Raw genomic sequence first — 15,247 nt, 5'->3', positions numbered from 1 at the left:
TCCAGCTGCTGGTCTGCCCGGTCGCTCCACACGGAGACTGCAGCCATTTCTCCTGCTCCTGCTTCCATTCTGGATCACCAACATGCTGGGCAGACAAACAAACAAACAATAAACAAATAAATAAATAGATAACAGTGCAGACTTGACAGATTTAAAACTGCAAGGCAAGTCGTTGCCCCAGTTTATGGAGCTTCTGAACCACCAATATTTCTAAATCTACACAGTTGATTTCTCACCTCATAAAACATTAGAAGTAAATTTAATGACAAAATAGCATGTGGAAATTATCAAAAACTTAATGTTGTTGTCCCATTTAGTTGCTGCTCTTCCCTCTGCCTATCAGTGCCAAAATGAATTCTGGGATAGGCTGAGTTGTGAAGGATACACCAGGTGTGTCCTCCAAATTCAGTTAAAGAAGGTCACATTTTTCGATTGTGTTTGAAAGAGGCTTTGAAACGGGATAGCCTTGGAGCACCAGTGTGACGTCATCGGTCTACAAATGCAGCCTTGGAGGGTTACAGCCCCAGAAATGGGTGCTTCGGGGTTGTGTCGGTAACCCTAGATTTCTCTTCTCTTGCATGTGTGCACTTTTTTCATTATAGTAGTACTTGACTCTATCCTAAACCTTAACACCTAACCCTGACCTTAGCCTTAAACCTGCCCTCATGGGAGTTCAAATATAGATTTGCAAAACTAGGGTACCCATCCTGACAGAAACGTAATTCTGTCTATACTCCTTTTGGTAGAAGTTATATGTATCCTGAGGGATTATGAATGGTGATCAGTTGACCTGTGCAAGCTTGTTGACCGTAGCTGAGTGGCCAAAGGCATTAGGAAACCAAAGTTAATTAACAACAGCTACGGCTTGGACTGATAGACATCTGACAAATAGGTAATATTTACCTCTTCAGTTGACTTCTCAGAGGACGGATTGTGACTCTAATTCCACTTGACTAGCTGGCTAATCTGATTGCTGTTGTGAAATGAGATTTTGTATGTTATGACAGAGACACCGTGATTGCAAAAGGAGATGAGTCAGACAGACACCATCTTTGAAACGGCCCTGGGCAGTAACATTACGTCCAACAAGGCCCTGTCTGTTTGACCATGCTGAAAAGATTGTACACATTTGGCATGCATCAACTAAATGAGTTTTTTTTTTTTTTCATTCAATCTCTATGGTAGAAATTTCTATGGGTATGCACAGCCTCAAGAGAGAGCAAGATTAGGACATTCTGCTTTGCAGGAGCCTCTGTCACCGCCATGGTAACAGGAGGAGGTCATGTTAGGCACATAATCAAGCATGGTCTAAAGTCCCCAAGAAACATGACTTCTACTACTTCTACACATGACTTCCTGTAAAACAGTATCTTAAATATTGACATTATCTTGCACTAATGGGTATTAATCTAAATTTCAGCCAATCCAAAAGTCTATTTAATGGGGTCTCTGCAAATGTATAAATTAGATTTTCCTGTGTCAGTTCTGCAGTACAGAGCAGACTGAAAGTTTTCAACTTGCACATTCACACAGACGCCTGCAATATTTCTGTAGTATTCCGATAGAAACTCAGTTATGTTTAGGAAAAAGGACTGTGAATTTAGCCTTATGTAGGTCTAAGTGGTTGGATCATTTGCGCAATGAAAATTGTGACAATGCCTATTTTTTATTGCAGAGGGCGAATAAGTTAAAATTGATAATAACAGCCAGTATAGCCTCTGCCTGTCTAGCTTACTACCTGAAACTGTAATATGAAATCTGAAGCATGCATAGTACCCCCACCCCCCACCCCCCAAAACCAAAACCAAAACCAGAACAAACAAACAAACAAACAAACAAACAAACAAACAAACAAACAGAGCTCTGGGGCTCTGGGTGCGTTGCATTGATTAGGGTATAGCGCCACCACGGTAGTCTGTGCCGGTATAGCAGTCAAATTAGAAAACTCTAGTGTAGCCACCAGCACGCTGCTTATTAATAACTATGAGCACAAAGTGATTTCATCTTTAATCGTGCCGGTGCGCGAAATTCAAGAAAGACGGCTGCCTCCGAATTTTAAGAAAACCTCACATATTGTCAGTTCACATTTTATAGACGACCCAAAATTTCTTAAATCGTGGCTTTAGGGGAGCTCAAGTCAAGTCTCAAGTGAAGTTTTATGTTATTTATTATTATTATTATTATTGTTGTTGTTGTTGTTATTGTTGTTGTTGTTGTTGTTGTTGTTGTTATTAGGCATTCCGAATGAGTAACTAATATTATTTGATGTTTCATTTCCCTCCCTTGTTTAAAATTTAGATGATATGCATTGTTGTTTTTAAATATGTTACATTTACAGTTAAAACATCAATAACATACAGATTGACCTTTTTCTCATGTTCACTTTGCCATTACAGCAAAAAAAAAAAAAAGTTGTGAGTCGCTTAATTTAAAAACAAAAAAGTTTGTTAAATATGCCATTTCTATGTATTTGTTCATGCGTGTGTTTATTTATTTCATTAAAGGTATATGGACGTGTGAAAAGTTTGAAGTTAGGGGTATTAAATCTCTGAGTTTACGAGTTGTGATTGACGGCATTATTATTCTTATTGCTATTGTTATTGTTATCGTCGTCATCATCATCATCTTTATCCACCCGCATTCTGTGAAAACCCGCCCCTACTCTGCCTCTGATTAAACCTGCCCTAACCTAACCAGCGGAGCCAATAGACGCAGAGTCGAGCGCGTCTTCGCGGAATGCGGGTGGGGGAAATAAACGAGGCTTGAACGCAGCATGACGAGTTTTGTGCGACGTATGACGAACAACTCCAGCGACGCACGTGTTTGAACGGAGGGATGGACGCCGAGAGGCTGCAGTTTCATGAAATGGGCTTAGATGACCGCCTTTTAAAGGTAATAAACAATTTCTTTAGTCGCTTGATGTTTTATGGGAGCGTCGGACCACAACATGGTCTGAAATGCGATGACTTGTAAACAACTCGAAGTTTCTAACTGAGATAAACTGCTGAGAGCTTGGTTAGCTCCACGCTAGCTGTTAGCAAACTTTGGTCCAAGTAGGAATGTAGGAGACACAATTAGCCCACTTTGAAAAGAGTCTATGACTTATTATTTCATAAAATATATTCATAGCAATTTTCATCGCCAGTTATATCATAGCTGTATCAAATCTGACATGGGGATCACAGCAACAGTGACAAGAAGACAGGAGGCTACAGATTTAGTATTTATGTGGAAAGATGTGTCGATCACAGCCCTTTTTTGCCTTCTTGGCCTCAGCCTGCACAGCTGACAGGCTGCCACCGCACCACTGTCACCACAGCAAACAATTCAAGAAATGCTTTGTCTGCACCACTACTTTACTAATTGTGATGATGGACTGTTGTGCAAATGCCGTTGTCTGTTTTTCAGCAGTGTCCTTGTTGTGAGTGTGAGGTCATGATGCAGATCTGTTCACGCTGATGTCAGATCCAGGTCACTTTAACTAACAAAACAGCTGCAGTTGCGTTTGATAGTTCAACAGTCCCTACTCTCTCACATCACCCTTAAATCACTGGCTTTTGAACATCTATCTAACTATAAATGAACAAAGCAGGTTATCTAAAGTGTCGGATGGCACTCACTCACACCCTGGCTGCTCCAGTAGACTTCCTTACACTGCGTGGTGTTTGGGTGAAACTATTTCCTATTCCTGTGCACAAAGGGCTGTCCCAAGTAATGCATGGATGGCCTTCTTCCAGCATGAGGGACAGAGTGTAGCCTAATCAACTAATATGATGTTTCTCTCACTCCAAATGAAAAGCATCTTGCCAATTTGGAGCAGTTAAAGTTGCAAACTAATTGCAAGATTTTCTGACCCCACAGCCATCAGGAGAATTAGAAAGGCGTATGGGTGCATCCTAGGAAACATGATGCCTGACAATGCCTGGCTATCAGAGAGAAATACTGAAAGCAGTTGAGGCGTTGTCTTCCAAAATACCTCCACATCAGACATGGGTCACACATTTGGAGGCACTGCTCCAACAACAGTCCTGTTTTGACCTGTGTCCTGTGACTTGGCCCCTTCTGAGATAAAATGGGACCTAAAGTCTGTTTCCTTTCTCCTGTTCCATTGTTTATTTCTCTTCACGTGTTGGCCGTCTCATCTCATGTTCTTATCAGCTGATTTGGACAGCTTTAGTTTGGTTGTCTCTTCACACTGCTTCCCTCAACAAAAGGGTGGAGAGTTCTGGGACTGTCAGGACACGGGATCACCTCAGTCACCCCTCTGCACTGCACATAAAGCTATGATTTCCCATCTCTAAACAAGGGACTGCAGGTAGAGAATGTGACAGGCACAGTTAAATAAATTACAAATGAAACCTGGCAACTTGTCAGACTGTCAGAAGAGACAGCTTTACCTATTATTGTACCATCATGCCATCATGCTCAGTGTCTAGCAGGAGAGGACTTTCGTTGTGCTGGGGGGCTCCTAGTTGTGAACGTGTGCAGCAGTGTAAGTTGTTGAAAATGAAGATGAAGCTGCCTAGTCATCTTATGTGGATAAAGAAAACCAAAAAAACGAACACAAAAAAAACGATGTTGTAATGAATGATCCTAACAACCCCAGAAATCTTTATTTCCGGTGTGTCTAAGATACCTTTTTCCAGAGAAATGAAGTGGATCTAACTTTTCCCCTCCTTGCTCCCAAATTGACACGACCTTATTGTTCTCTGTTAAACAAAAATATCATTGCCTCTGTGATCCAGGCGGTTGCAGACTTGGGCTGGGCTCAACCAACCCTCATCCAAGAAAAAGCCATCCCTCTGGCACTGGAGGGAAAAGATCTCCTGGCTCGAGCCCGAACAGGATCTGGGAAAACAGCCGCCTACGCTGTGCCTGTCATACAGCGCATCCTGGTTTCCAAGCAGGTAAGTAATCAACAGCCAGTCATTAAAAGTGGATTGTTAATTAAATGAATTCAACAGTGCTGCAACATGGTAGGGTTGTAAATCACAAGTTTCATCACTATAAGATATTATATTAATTCTTTGGACAATGATGTGATATTTACCGATATCACAAAGTCAGCCATGATACAGTTTTGGTTTTATTCAATTCAGGGACCTATGAGACGATAACATTTGCCCTTTTAACACAATCAGTCACATTATCATGCCGTGTTTTTGTTTTGGGTGCTTGGCCAGGTTCATCATGTTTCCTGAACATTTTATCTCATTCTGGCATGTGATCTGTCATTTTATCTGTCTTTTCTCCGGAATCCAAACTATTTCCACACTAATGATTTGTTGCTGAGAGGGGAGTAGATATCCTTATTGTCTTTTTCTTGGCTGCTGGCCGTGGCTGCTTTTTTCTGCTTGGTGCTGGCAGTATTCAAACATTTTGCAAGGTAGTGTACTCTTACAAAAGTGGTGACACAGATTCACAATGGGAATTTCAAAATAAAGGCTCAACACATGACATGACATGGGTAGATATTTTCACTTAGTATCGATTATGCAGGATTGTTGATCATTAGATTGATATATTATACAGATCAATGGATTGTTACACCCCTACAATACTGATCACCACATTGCTGAGAAATTGATACTGGAATATGAGTTTTCTGTAGCAAAACAAGAATTTAAAAAGCTATAAGTTCCAGTTTATTTGACATCTTGCACCAGTAAAAAGCACTTTGGCATTGTGGCCCTCCCTCTTGTGTATGACATAGTTTGTTGTCAGCCTTTAAAACCCCAAAGGAAGACCTAACTTAGAACCATGGCATGCAGTTGTATATTACAAAATACAGCATTACTTTCAGAGAAACAGAACAAAAAGGATTTCACTACATCCAGTTGGTTTGCATCCTGAATCCATCCATCAGAAATGGAGAATCTTTGACATTTCTCGGTGTGATGAATATTTTTTTCTGTGTCTGTTTTTGTCATCTTCTTTGCCAATAACCTGGGTCTTGGTTACAATGTCTCCAGAGTGTTCGTGAGCAGGACGTGAGAGCGCTGATCCTGGTGCCCACCAAGGAGCTGGGTCAGCAGGTCCAGGCCATGATGCGCCAGCTGACAGCCTACTGCTCCAGGGACGTCAGAGTGGCCGATATCTCTGGCAAGGCCGACCTGTCAGCACAGAGGTCAGTTCACGATCATACACCCAATGATGTATAATGATCAAGCTGCTCCTTTTGGGTCAAAATCATGTATCTCAAACATCAACAATTCAGCAACAAGCTCTGTATACTGTAGGTTGAATCACTTTTGCATTGTATCAGTTGGAGTGGAAAGTAGCAAAATAGACATTTCCTTATACGAGAATGATGTTGTGATTGTTATTTTTGTATTAAAGTTGAGATTAACAATTGCCAAAATTATAACGAAAAAATCTTTACATCCTGAATAGATTTTTGTTGAAACTGTCATTATCAGCGTGAGATTAATATCTTTTATTTAGTGTTGCTGAAGATGACTGATATTCATGTGATTTTGGGCAGGCCTATCTTAATGGAGAAGCCTGATGTGGTTGTGGGGACCCCGTCTCGTGTGCTGGCCCACCTGAACGCCCAGAACTTGACCCTGCACTCATCACTGGAGACCCTGGTTGTGGACGAGGCTGACCTGCTGTTCTCATTTGGCTTTGAGGCAGACCTGAAAAGCTTGTTGTGGTGAGGACACATATGGTCACTGTGGGATTTTTACTCATTTCATTCAAGAGGCCATGTATGAGTCTTGTGAAACTATGTTGTTTTTAAAGGAAAACTCCAATATACTCCAAAATACCCTTTTTCTGACCTAACCAGACTGAGACAAGGTGTTCGATACCATTTTCACCTCTGTACCACCTACTTCAGTGTACTTCTGTACTTCAGTTCCTATGGGTAGCATTTTGTGTTAGTGTAGCATAAAGACTTTAAGTCTTGAAGGGAGTCATTAGCCTAGCTCATAGTGCAAAAATAAACCCTACAGCAACACCAGAATTGTCTTATTTACGCAAAGTATCATGCCGATTTGAAATACATGTCTTGGGATTTAAAAAAATGGTTGCTTTAGGAGAAGTTAGGTGGTGGAGCTCTAATGCCTGAACACATGTGTCTTTCCATCCGCTGAAAGTATAGGAAAATCCGACACAATTTAACGTACCCTTAAAAAAACTCTTTTGAATTCCAAGACATGCATTTCATATAGTTGTTTTTACTAATTTTGGCATATTTACATGGGTGTATCTCTCACACTAATGTTCATATATATGCATTGTCCCTATTAAATAAACCAATAAAATTAAATAAAATAAATACACATGATACATTGTGCTATTTTGCCCAAAATATTGGAGTATCCCTTTAACATAGATATTTATACTGTTTATTTACAAGAAAGATCCTATTTATGGTAAAGTGCACACTGTAGGTTAGTAACAAACTACAAGCAATGTAGTCTGTAAAATAGTTTTCAGTAGCTATATATTAAAAAGACATACACTGATAATAATCTGACTGAATAAGATGCTGATACTTAGTCATGCTGATTATTTTAACTCCATTGGTTCTTCATTCAGTGGTTTATTATTTGCAAGAAGCACCAGATTTTTCTTGTTCATCTTTAATATTTCATGTCAGTTTATTTGACAGAAGCACAGTCTCCATATTCTAGAGAGCAATGTTGATTACCAAAATGTCCTTTCACTTAACAGCCATTTGCCAAAGATCTACCAGTCATTCCTGATGTCGGCTACTCTCACTGAAGACGTTCAAGCCCTGAAGGAGTTGCTGCTACACAATCCTGTAAGATCATGTTTTATCCATATTAACACAGTCACAGTGTTATACAGGTTTTAATGGAACATGGTCTGTATATTTCTAGACAGGCAGCTGAGAAAAGTATTGACTATAAAAACGTATATGGATGTGTACAGTAACATGCTGTGGTTTGTTGCTTGTCATGACTTGTGAATGTGGTCTGTCAGGTGATCCTGAAGCTTCAGGGCTCCCAGCTGCCAGACAGCGCTCAGCTGCAGCAGTACAGTCTCAAATGTGAGGAGGAGGACAAGTTCCTGCTCATCTACACGCTGCTGAAGCTCAGGCTCGTCCAGGGCAAGACCCTGGTGTTCGTGGGAACAGTGGACAGATGCTACAGACTCAAACTCTTCCTCGAGCAGTTTGCCATTCCTGCCTGTGTGCTCAACTCTGAGCTGCCCGTCCACTCCAGGTGAGACAATAGCATTGAAGGACTAGAGCTGGGTGGAAAAAAATGCTTAAAAAAAACCCTTGCCCGCAGCACATAATACACAAATACTTCATATACTTAAACAACAAAACAGACAAACAGTCACCTGAAATACATATTTACTTGCATATACTGTGTATTAATAAAGTGAAGTATCAATTTGTGAAGACCTTGGCAATACTCAACTCTGAGGGTTTGTAAATATATTTCGATTTATGTTGGTGAAGTGTAACAGGTCTGATCTAATTCCTCTGTTCGTATTGGTGTCTCCCGCCTCATCAGGTGCCACATCATCACCCAGTTTAACCAGGGGTTTTATGACTACATCATCGCCACCGATGAACTGAGTTTGGCCGATCCCACTGCTACATCACAGACAACTGCAGGGAAGGGAAAAAAGAAGACCGCAGCGAAGGGGGGGAGGTGAGTTTAATGAGTCAGTGCTCTCAATCCCATTGCCCATGTGTTTAATTTGTGTTTTTATGCAAAATTTATCACTGGGTGCTGTTTTCTTTAATGGGATGTACAATATTTTTGGCGGTGTATTGATTCAGATCTCTGAATGATATATTGAAAGGGCCAAGGACAAGGAGTATGGAGTCTCCCGGGGTGTCGACTTCCAAAATGTTGCCAACGTCATCAATTTTGACTTTCCTGCAACCGTTGAGTCCTACATCCATCGAGTTGGACGGTACGTATCCATGTAACCTAACTGAGCTCCGATTTTCTGCACTTGAGACTCATTCATTACATGATGGTGTTTGGTAATCGTAATTGGTCAATGAAGACATTCTGTAGTCTGATATTTCTGAATATTGAGCACCATAATGGAGAAAACTGGCTGTTGCTATGGTTCGGTCACTTAAGTAGGTTTGGTATATTGCTCTGCATTGGAAGTCCATTCCATATGCTACCGTTAATCAACCTAACATTGACTCCTGCTGGAGCCAAAAAGTTGTTATGACAAGATACACAAGATAATGCGAACAAGACATAAACAAAAAAAGCACATCATAGTAACATCAATTATATTCTAATGTCTAGAAGGCTAACGTAGCTGATGATGTTCACTTGTCCAACTTTTTTTGTAACTTAATAATACTTTTTCCTGGAGTGCACTGCATATTAAATGTTGACCTCAGGTTTCACCCAAAGAACCTACATAACTTGAATGGCAGAATAGTCTTTCCTAAATCAAATCAACATACAACTTTAGCTGATTGTTGAAGGCTAGTAAAATCCTGTAAAAATCTGATTTATTTCACATTGGCTTGGTATACTCTCTCTGTTACATTTTCATTTTTTCTTTTTTTTTGAGATCTATTGTGTTTTGTATGAGAGAGGAGTTACTGGTAATTTATCCCTGTGATGTTTATTATAAAACTCTAATAATCTTTGCTTTTTTAGAACGGCGAGAGCAGACAACCCGGGCACTGCCCTTTCCTTCATCTCTCACGCGGAGATTACCTTGCTGTCCGAGGTGGAGGACGCCCTCAAAGGAGGTAACTAGGATTTAATGTGACCTTTTGTCCTCTTGTATTTGTGTCTTTTGAGTTATTGTATCAGTACACTGAAGACGTGACAAAGAAAGAGAAAGGAAAAATATGAGACCAGATTGAAACCAGCACGGTAATCTGGCTAGGGATGTGATGAATTATTAATCTTGACATCCACATTGATGAAGAAATGATTGAGTAAAGAGTAAAGCACTCGACCCCGTACCCGTCGCCATTCTTGGAATTTTTATGGATTGTGTATTTTCTCTGTGTCACAGATAATTCTGACTGTGTGCTGAAACCTTATGAGTTTAAGATGGAGGAGATCGAGGGCTTCAGGTACAGGTGCAGGGTAAGTGCCCTCATCGTATACGCCCCCACCTGTAGGTCCAAGACGTGTTGCTGTTCTTCTTAAGAGGACAATCACACGCACAGTTGATTTTACATCGTTGCATTTTTGTGCTTTGTTTATTTTAGACTGTAAGTAAAAGTTACAAGGACTCCCAATTAGCTAATTTATAGGATTCACATTGTCAAAAGTGACGTTGCATTGAGAACTATTGATACAGAAAATTTTAAAACCATAACAGTACTTAAATTTTCAGTATTAATATTTGAAACTGTTCCTGCACATATGTTTTTGTTGATTGCCTTAGTGTAAACATGAATCTAGCTCTAACTTGATAATCAGTGCTATTTTATCCTATTTTTATCATTCTAGCGAAGGTAAATGGCGTAGAAACCGGTGCCTGCTTATGCTATATGCATACAAAATTTTAAGTCTGATTGATTGATTGATTTTTGATTGATTTCTTTTATTTAAGTGTCATACTTCACTCAGAAGCCCAGCCCATATGGGCTTACAAGACACTGTTACACACATTACAAAACCATACTCAAACATACAACAACAGCAACAACAAAATACGCATTAGAATAAATCAGGCATACAAAGTCAAATCCAAAATGTACCCATCAAAGTATCAGTTAAACAAAATATGCTGCCTTCTATTCCAAGCCTTGGCAATAAAATTTGCAGTCTTAAATACTTCAGCACTAAAGAGCCATTTCAATTTATGGCCATCATCTACCCAAAATAGCTCAGGTTTTTGGTTTTGCATGGCCTCAAATAAAGGGACCCTCAAATCATCATACAGGGTGCAATAAAACATAAAATGAAATTCATTTTCAACATCTTTTAAATCATCTGTTTATGCCGCCATTGTTTCGCAGTTTATAAAACTATTGGCCAAGCGGCAAACCCAGGAAATCAAGAAAAACCATGTTCCTGGTTGAATGCAAACCGGAAGCCTGCTCACTCAAAAAGCGAATGAAACCAAGGCGCTATGTTTGAATTCTAATTAAATATCATTAAGATAGCTTTAAAAAAAAAAAAAAAAAAAATGATACGTAACATTTAGTGTCTAGCATGAATAAAAAATTAATTAAATAATAAAATGTAAAAATTATAAAAATGTTTGTTTGTTTATCTCTACTATGTTTATTTGAAAAATAAAAGTAAAAAATTGTCCCATGTTTTGTGTACATTTTCAATTGACCATTCAGCTGGTATTGAAATTAGCAAAAGTATTGATACTGTATTACAGATAAGTAGATAGATAGGTAGGTAGGTAGGTAGATAGATAGATAGATAGATAGATAGATAGGTAGATAGATGTTTTGGAGGCAGGGAGAATTAAATCTGAATATGTGCCTCTTGGTTCATCTCCTGTTACTGATCACTGGCTAATAATCAGTACTGCTGACATCTTAGGTTCATTAAGCATTGTTTTTTCGGAGTTGTTTCCTGTAGTCGGTTTGTATGATGTGACTCCTAACAAGGTACACTGCAGTCGTCAATCTGATTGTGTCTTCATTTTGCTTTACTCCAGGCTAAAATGTCTGGATGATGAATGTTTTTTTTTTTTTTTTTTCTCTGTTAGGACGCCATGCGATCAGTGACAAAGCAGGCAGTGAAGGAGGCCCGACTGAAGGAGATCAAGCAGGAGCTGCTCAATTCAGAAAAGCTAAAGGTGAGCCGTCTTCACTCCACTGCAGACACATTTATGGAATCATCTACAACATCTACAACCACAGTTTCTGATTGGATGTCTCTGCTGTCACTCAGACATATTTTGAGGATAACCCCAGAGATCTGCAGCTGCTGAGACATGACAAAGACCTCCACCCTGCCGTCATCAAACCCCACCTGAAGAACGTGCCAGAATACCTCAGTAAGACACACTCACCCATGCAGCTTCAGCTTCTCCACACAAAAGCTATCTTCAGCGCAACTTGGGTATGAAGACGTCTAATACTTTTTAATGTTGATTTTTTTTTTCTACCAGTTCCCGACGCGCTGAAGGGGGTGATAAACCCGCTGTCGAGCAAGAGGAAGAGGAGGAGAGCTAAGACAAAACAAGGCGGTGTTGTCAGGACCGGCTTCAAGGTGAGAGCCAGGAAATCAATACATTTTGTAGCGTCGCAAATGGATGATTTCTGTTAACTATGGGAGACCTTACAGAAAAGAGAAACTATATTATTGATGTAAATATTTTGCTAGGTAAAATGTTTATTTGTAAAGCAATAGGATTTGTATTTTTTGAATATTGTTTCAAAAACTTTCTTAAACATCAGTTCTTCTTAGGAGGTTCTGTTGCTGGTAATACAGACAAAAGACAAACTCACTGAAATCCAGTTGATAACTATTTTTGAAAGCTGCAGATATACAACTAATAAATAATTAGATGGAAATCCTCTCTATAAGTAGATGTTTAATACTAGTGAATAATATTTAGTACATTTAGTACATCAACATTTCAAACTGGTTTGTGTTTATGATTTAAGATTAGTAGACAAGATCCATTGCTGTTATGCTGCATTTGTATGCTCATTTGATTTTTTTTTTTTTGTTTGTTTGTTTGTTATATTGATTCTATTTTATGTCTGAGTAATGAAAGTGTTTTATTTATTTTATTTTTTGTTTTGTTTAGAAAAAGTGTAATTCTGATAATCACTGGATCAGTGAGAATTTTCTACATTTCAGGAATTTTACAAATACTCTGATATTCAACTTCAACATTCAACATTTTCTTTCTGAGCATTACAGAAAAGATACTGGGTTTGCAGCTTGGCACCTATATGGACTCAGAAAATAGATAAGGGATTGATGCAGGATACTGATAGGTCCTGTACAATTTGTTTTGTTGTTGTTGTTGTTGTTGTTTTGTTTTTGTCAGAGATTATTCTATTTTCTTGCTTGTCAGTTCTTTATGGTAAGCTTACTGCTTGCAGCTCTTGTCTGAAGGATCTCAGCTTTCACCAATTCTTAGCTTTTTAGTGGCTTTGGCTGTCTGTCCATTAGCATAGAGGTGAGATAAATAAAAATTTATATATTATTAATATATTCACTCACTGACAGCAGTGACAGTGAAACACAACTCTAATTATGTCATGTGTGATGAGAAGTTTACTCCCTATGTGCCTGTCTTTTACAAATGGTTACACTGAAAACTGTAGTTTACAAACCATAGAAAGTGCATAGAAAATTAAGTTGTTCTTCAGTCACATAGGATCCTAGCTTATCCAATAATGCTTCTTTCCCTTCCTTGTAGAAAAACGCCCCAGGCAACAACCCACTGAAGAGCTTCCGCAGCGTTGGAGGGAAACACAGAAAAGGCAAGACTAGCCAGTCCTAGCTGCTGCTGAACACATGATCACTTCAGTCATGGACAGTGTAATTAAGTGGGGAGTGACGTCATCCCGGGAAGAAGGCGTGGTCCTCAGTGTCGGTCCGGCCCAGCAACTATAAACTATATGGACATGGATGGAACGGACAAAATGGGCTGTGAATGCTGTGTGAGTTCTGGACTCATGTCTTGAAAAAGGAACGTCATTTCTGAACATGGATTCTCCCAGTCAGCGAGGATTATGAGTGACTCGGTTATTTGATTTGTAATACATCAGTTCTGAAAATATTCAAAATTGTCATTAAAGTAATTTACTGTCAAGACTCCAGTTTTTGTTCTGTATTTCTTTGATCTTTGGAGAAAGCAACCAGTCAGTCAAGTAAATTATCCCACTATTATCTGTCATACTTACCAACCCATCGTAGAGACGGAGATTGATTTTCTTCCCCCGTACCACTGCTCTCATGATTTTCTCCAATAATTTGATCAAATTTAAAAATTTGCCCATAATCTATATTTGTTAGAAATAGTAACACAAAAATTTTACGCCCTACTGTATACTCAAAATAGTCAGCATAAAGCATTACACCTAAAATGCATAGCCAACTCATTGTCATTTCTCATCTCCAATGCCTTCTGTCCTCACTGAAAACTTTTTTTCCTCCAGAGGCTGATTTGATTTAGGCACAGCAGCTTCGTGTTTAAGATCATGGTAAGCAACAGACAGCAGCATGAGATCCACACAGGTCTTAACATTTAAACATATATTTGTTAAGCAGCTTCTCCTAATTGGCATCAGTGTAATATTGTAAATTTAGTCAGTTGCAGGCATAAATCATATGTACGCACATACTGTTTGTGAGTCAAAGGGGAACTGCCAACTGCAGGTGCAAAGCAAGCAGAATGTACTCCTTATTCAGTGATTAAAGGTTGTTCATTAAATAGGTAAGCAAAATACTGCTATGTGTTTAGAACTTGCAGAGGGAGGCATGAGTACATTTACACAAAGTAGAAAAGGATAGAGATCAAGATATTTCTCAGTTGAACAGAACAACTGAACAACTCCTTGGACTTTAGCCATCACCATTTGACTACTTTAAAATGTATTCCCATATTCCTGTCAGATTTTATTGTCATGCATTGGGCAAAATATAGCTTGAGTCACATGTTTTGTAGCAGTCAACCTCAGCACTAGACAGTCTTTCAATATCAAGGCTATATTATGCATCCTAATTCTGTGACCCAGTGGAAGCATATTGAGAAAAAATACCGGGGATAAAACTTTTTTTTTGTTTGTTTTAAGTTTCATATTTATCCTGCCAATGCCAGAGAGAATTGGTGTGGTAATTAAGTTGGGTTAGGAAGCAGATGTCCATTAAGGCTGGGATTGTCATTACAAGAGGCTTTCTCGAAGCTCTCAGTAAAAATTGCAAAGCATCCCTGAGCCCCTTGAACTTTAGAGACAGGAACATGACAACGCAAAAAATAGAGTGGATTAAGATCCCAGCTGGAAGCTCAGAATCAGGGCAGAAGGAATGTGGCATCTTCAAAGGATAGGCAGCTAACCTGCGCACTACTGCTGGGGCGGAGTGGAGAGAGTATTCCTCAGCAAGGGGTAGCAAAGGGTCGTGATCTCCGTTTGAGCAAAATGCTGTCTTCAGAAAAGAATAAAATCCTTAGACAGTTGCAAGTTAGCAGAGGGGGATGGTGTGTTTGGTGTGAATATAGCTACTGCATCCTACTCTGCACTGCAGAATTAGTGGTGCATGCTGGTTTGGCTGTGCTTTATTGATTTTTTTTTAAAGGCACATTGCTCAGTTTTGGTTATATGGAACCCAACTAAATGAGG

At 39.3% G+C, this 15,247-nt stretch overlaps 1 protein-coding gene across 1 annotated transcript; it reads left to right on the top strand.

Moving 5' to 3' along the window:
* Positions 1-2,752: 2,752 nt before the first annotated feature.
* ddx56 (DEAD (Asp-Glu-Ala-Asp) box helicase 56) lies at positions 2,753-13,726 on the top strand. Its single transcript, XM_030064577.1, has 14 exons — positions 2,753-2,892; positions 4,746-4,907; positions 5,973-6,127; positions 6,485-6,655; positions 7,681-7,771; positions 7,954-8,195; positions 8,496-8,636; positions 8,791-8,904; positions 9,621-9,715; positions 9,988-10,061; positions 11,653-11,742; positions 11,838-11,943; positions 12,058-12,158; positions 13,324-13,726. Exons 1-14 carry the CDS (start codon positions 2,836-2,838, stop codon positions 13,405-13,407), a joined length of 1,683 nt encoding a protein of 560 aa, XP_029920437.1. The 5' UTR covers positions 2,753-2,835; the 3' UTR covers positions 13,408-13,726.
* The last annotated feature ends 1,521 nt before the right edge of the window (positions 13,727-15,247 follow it).

The sequence above is a fragment of the Myripristis murdjan genome, chromosome 12 (assembly GCF_902150065.1).
Source record: "Myripristis murdjan chromosome 12, fMyrMur1.1, whole genome shotgun sequence".
Taxonomy (NCBI): Eukaryota; Metazoa; Chordata; class Actinopteri; order Holocentriformes; family Holocentridae; genus Myripristis; species Myripristis murdjan.
This window is presented reverse-complemented; position numbering and strand designations above follow the sequence as displayed.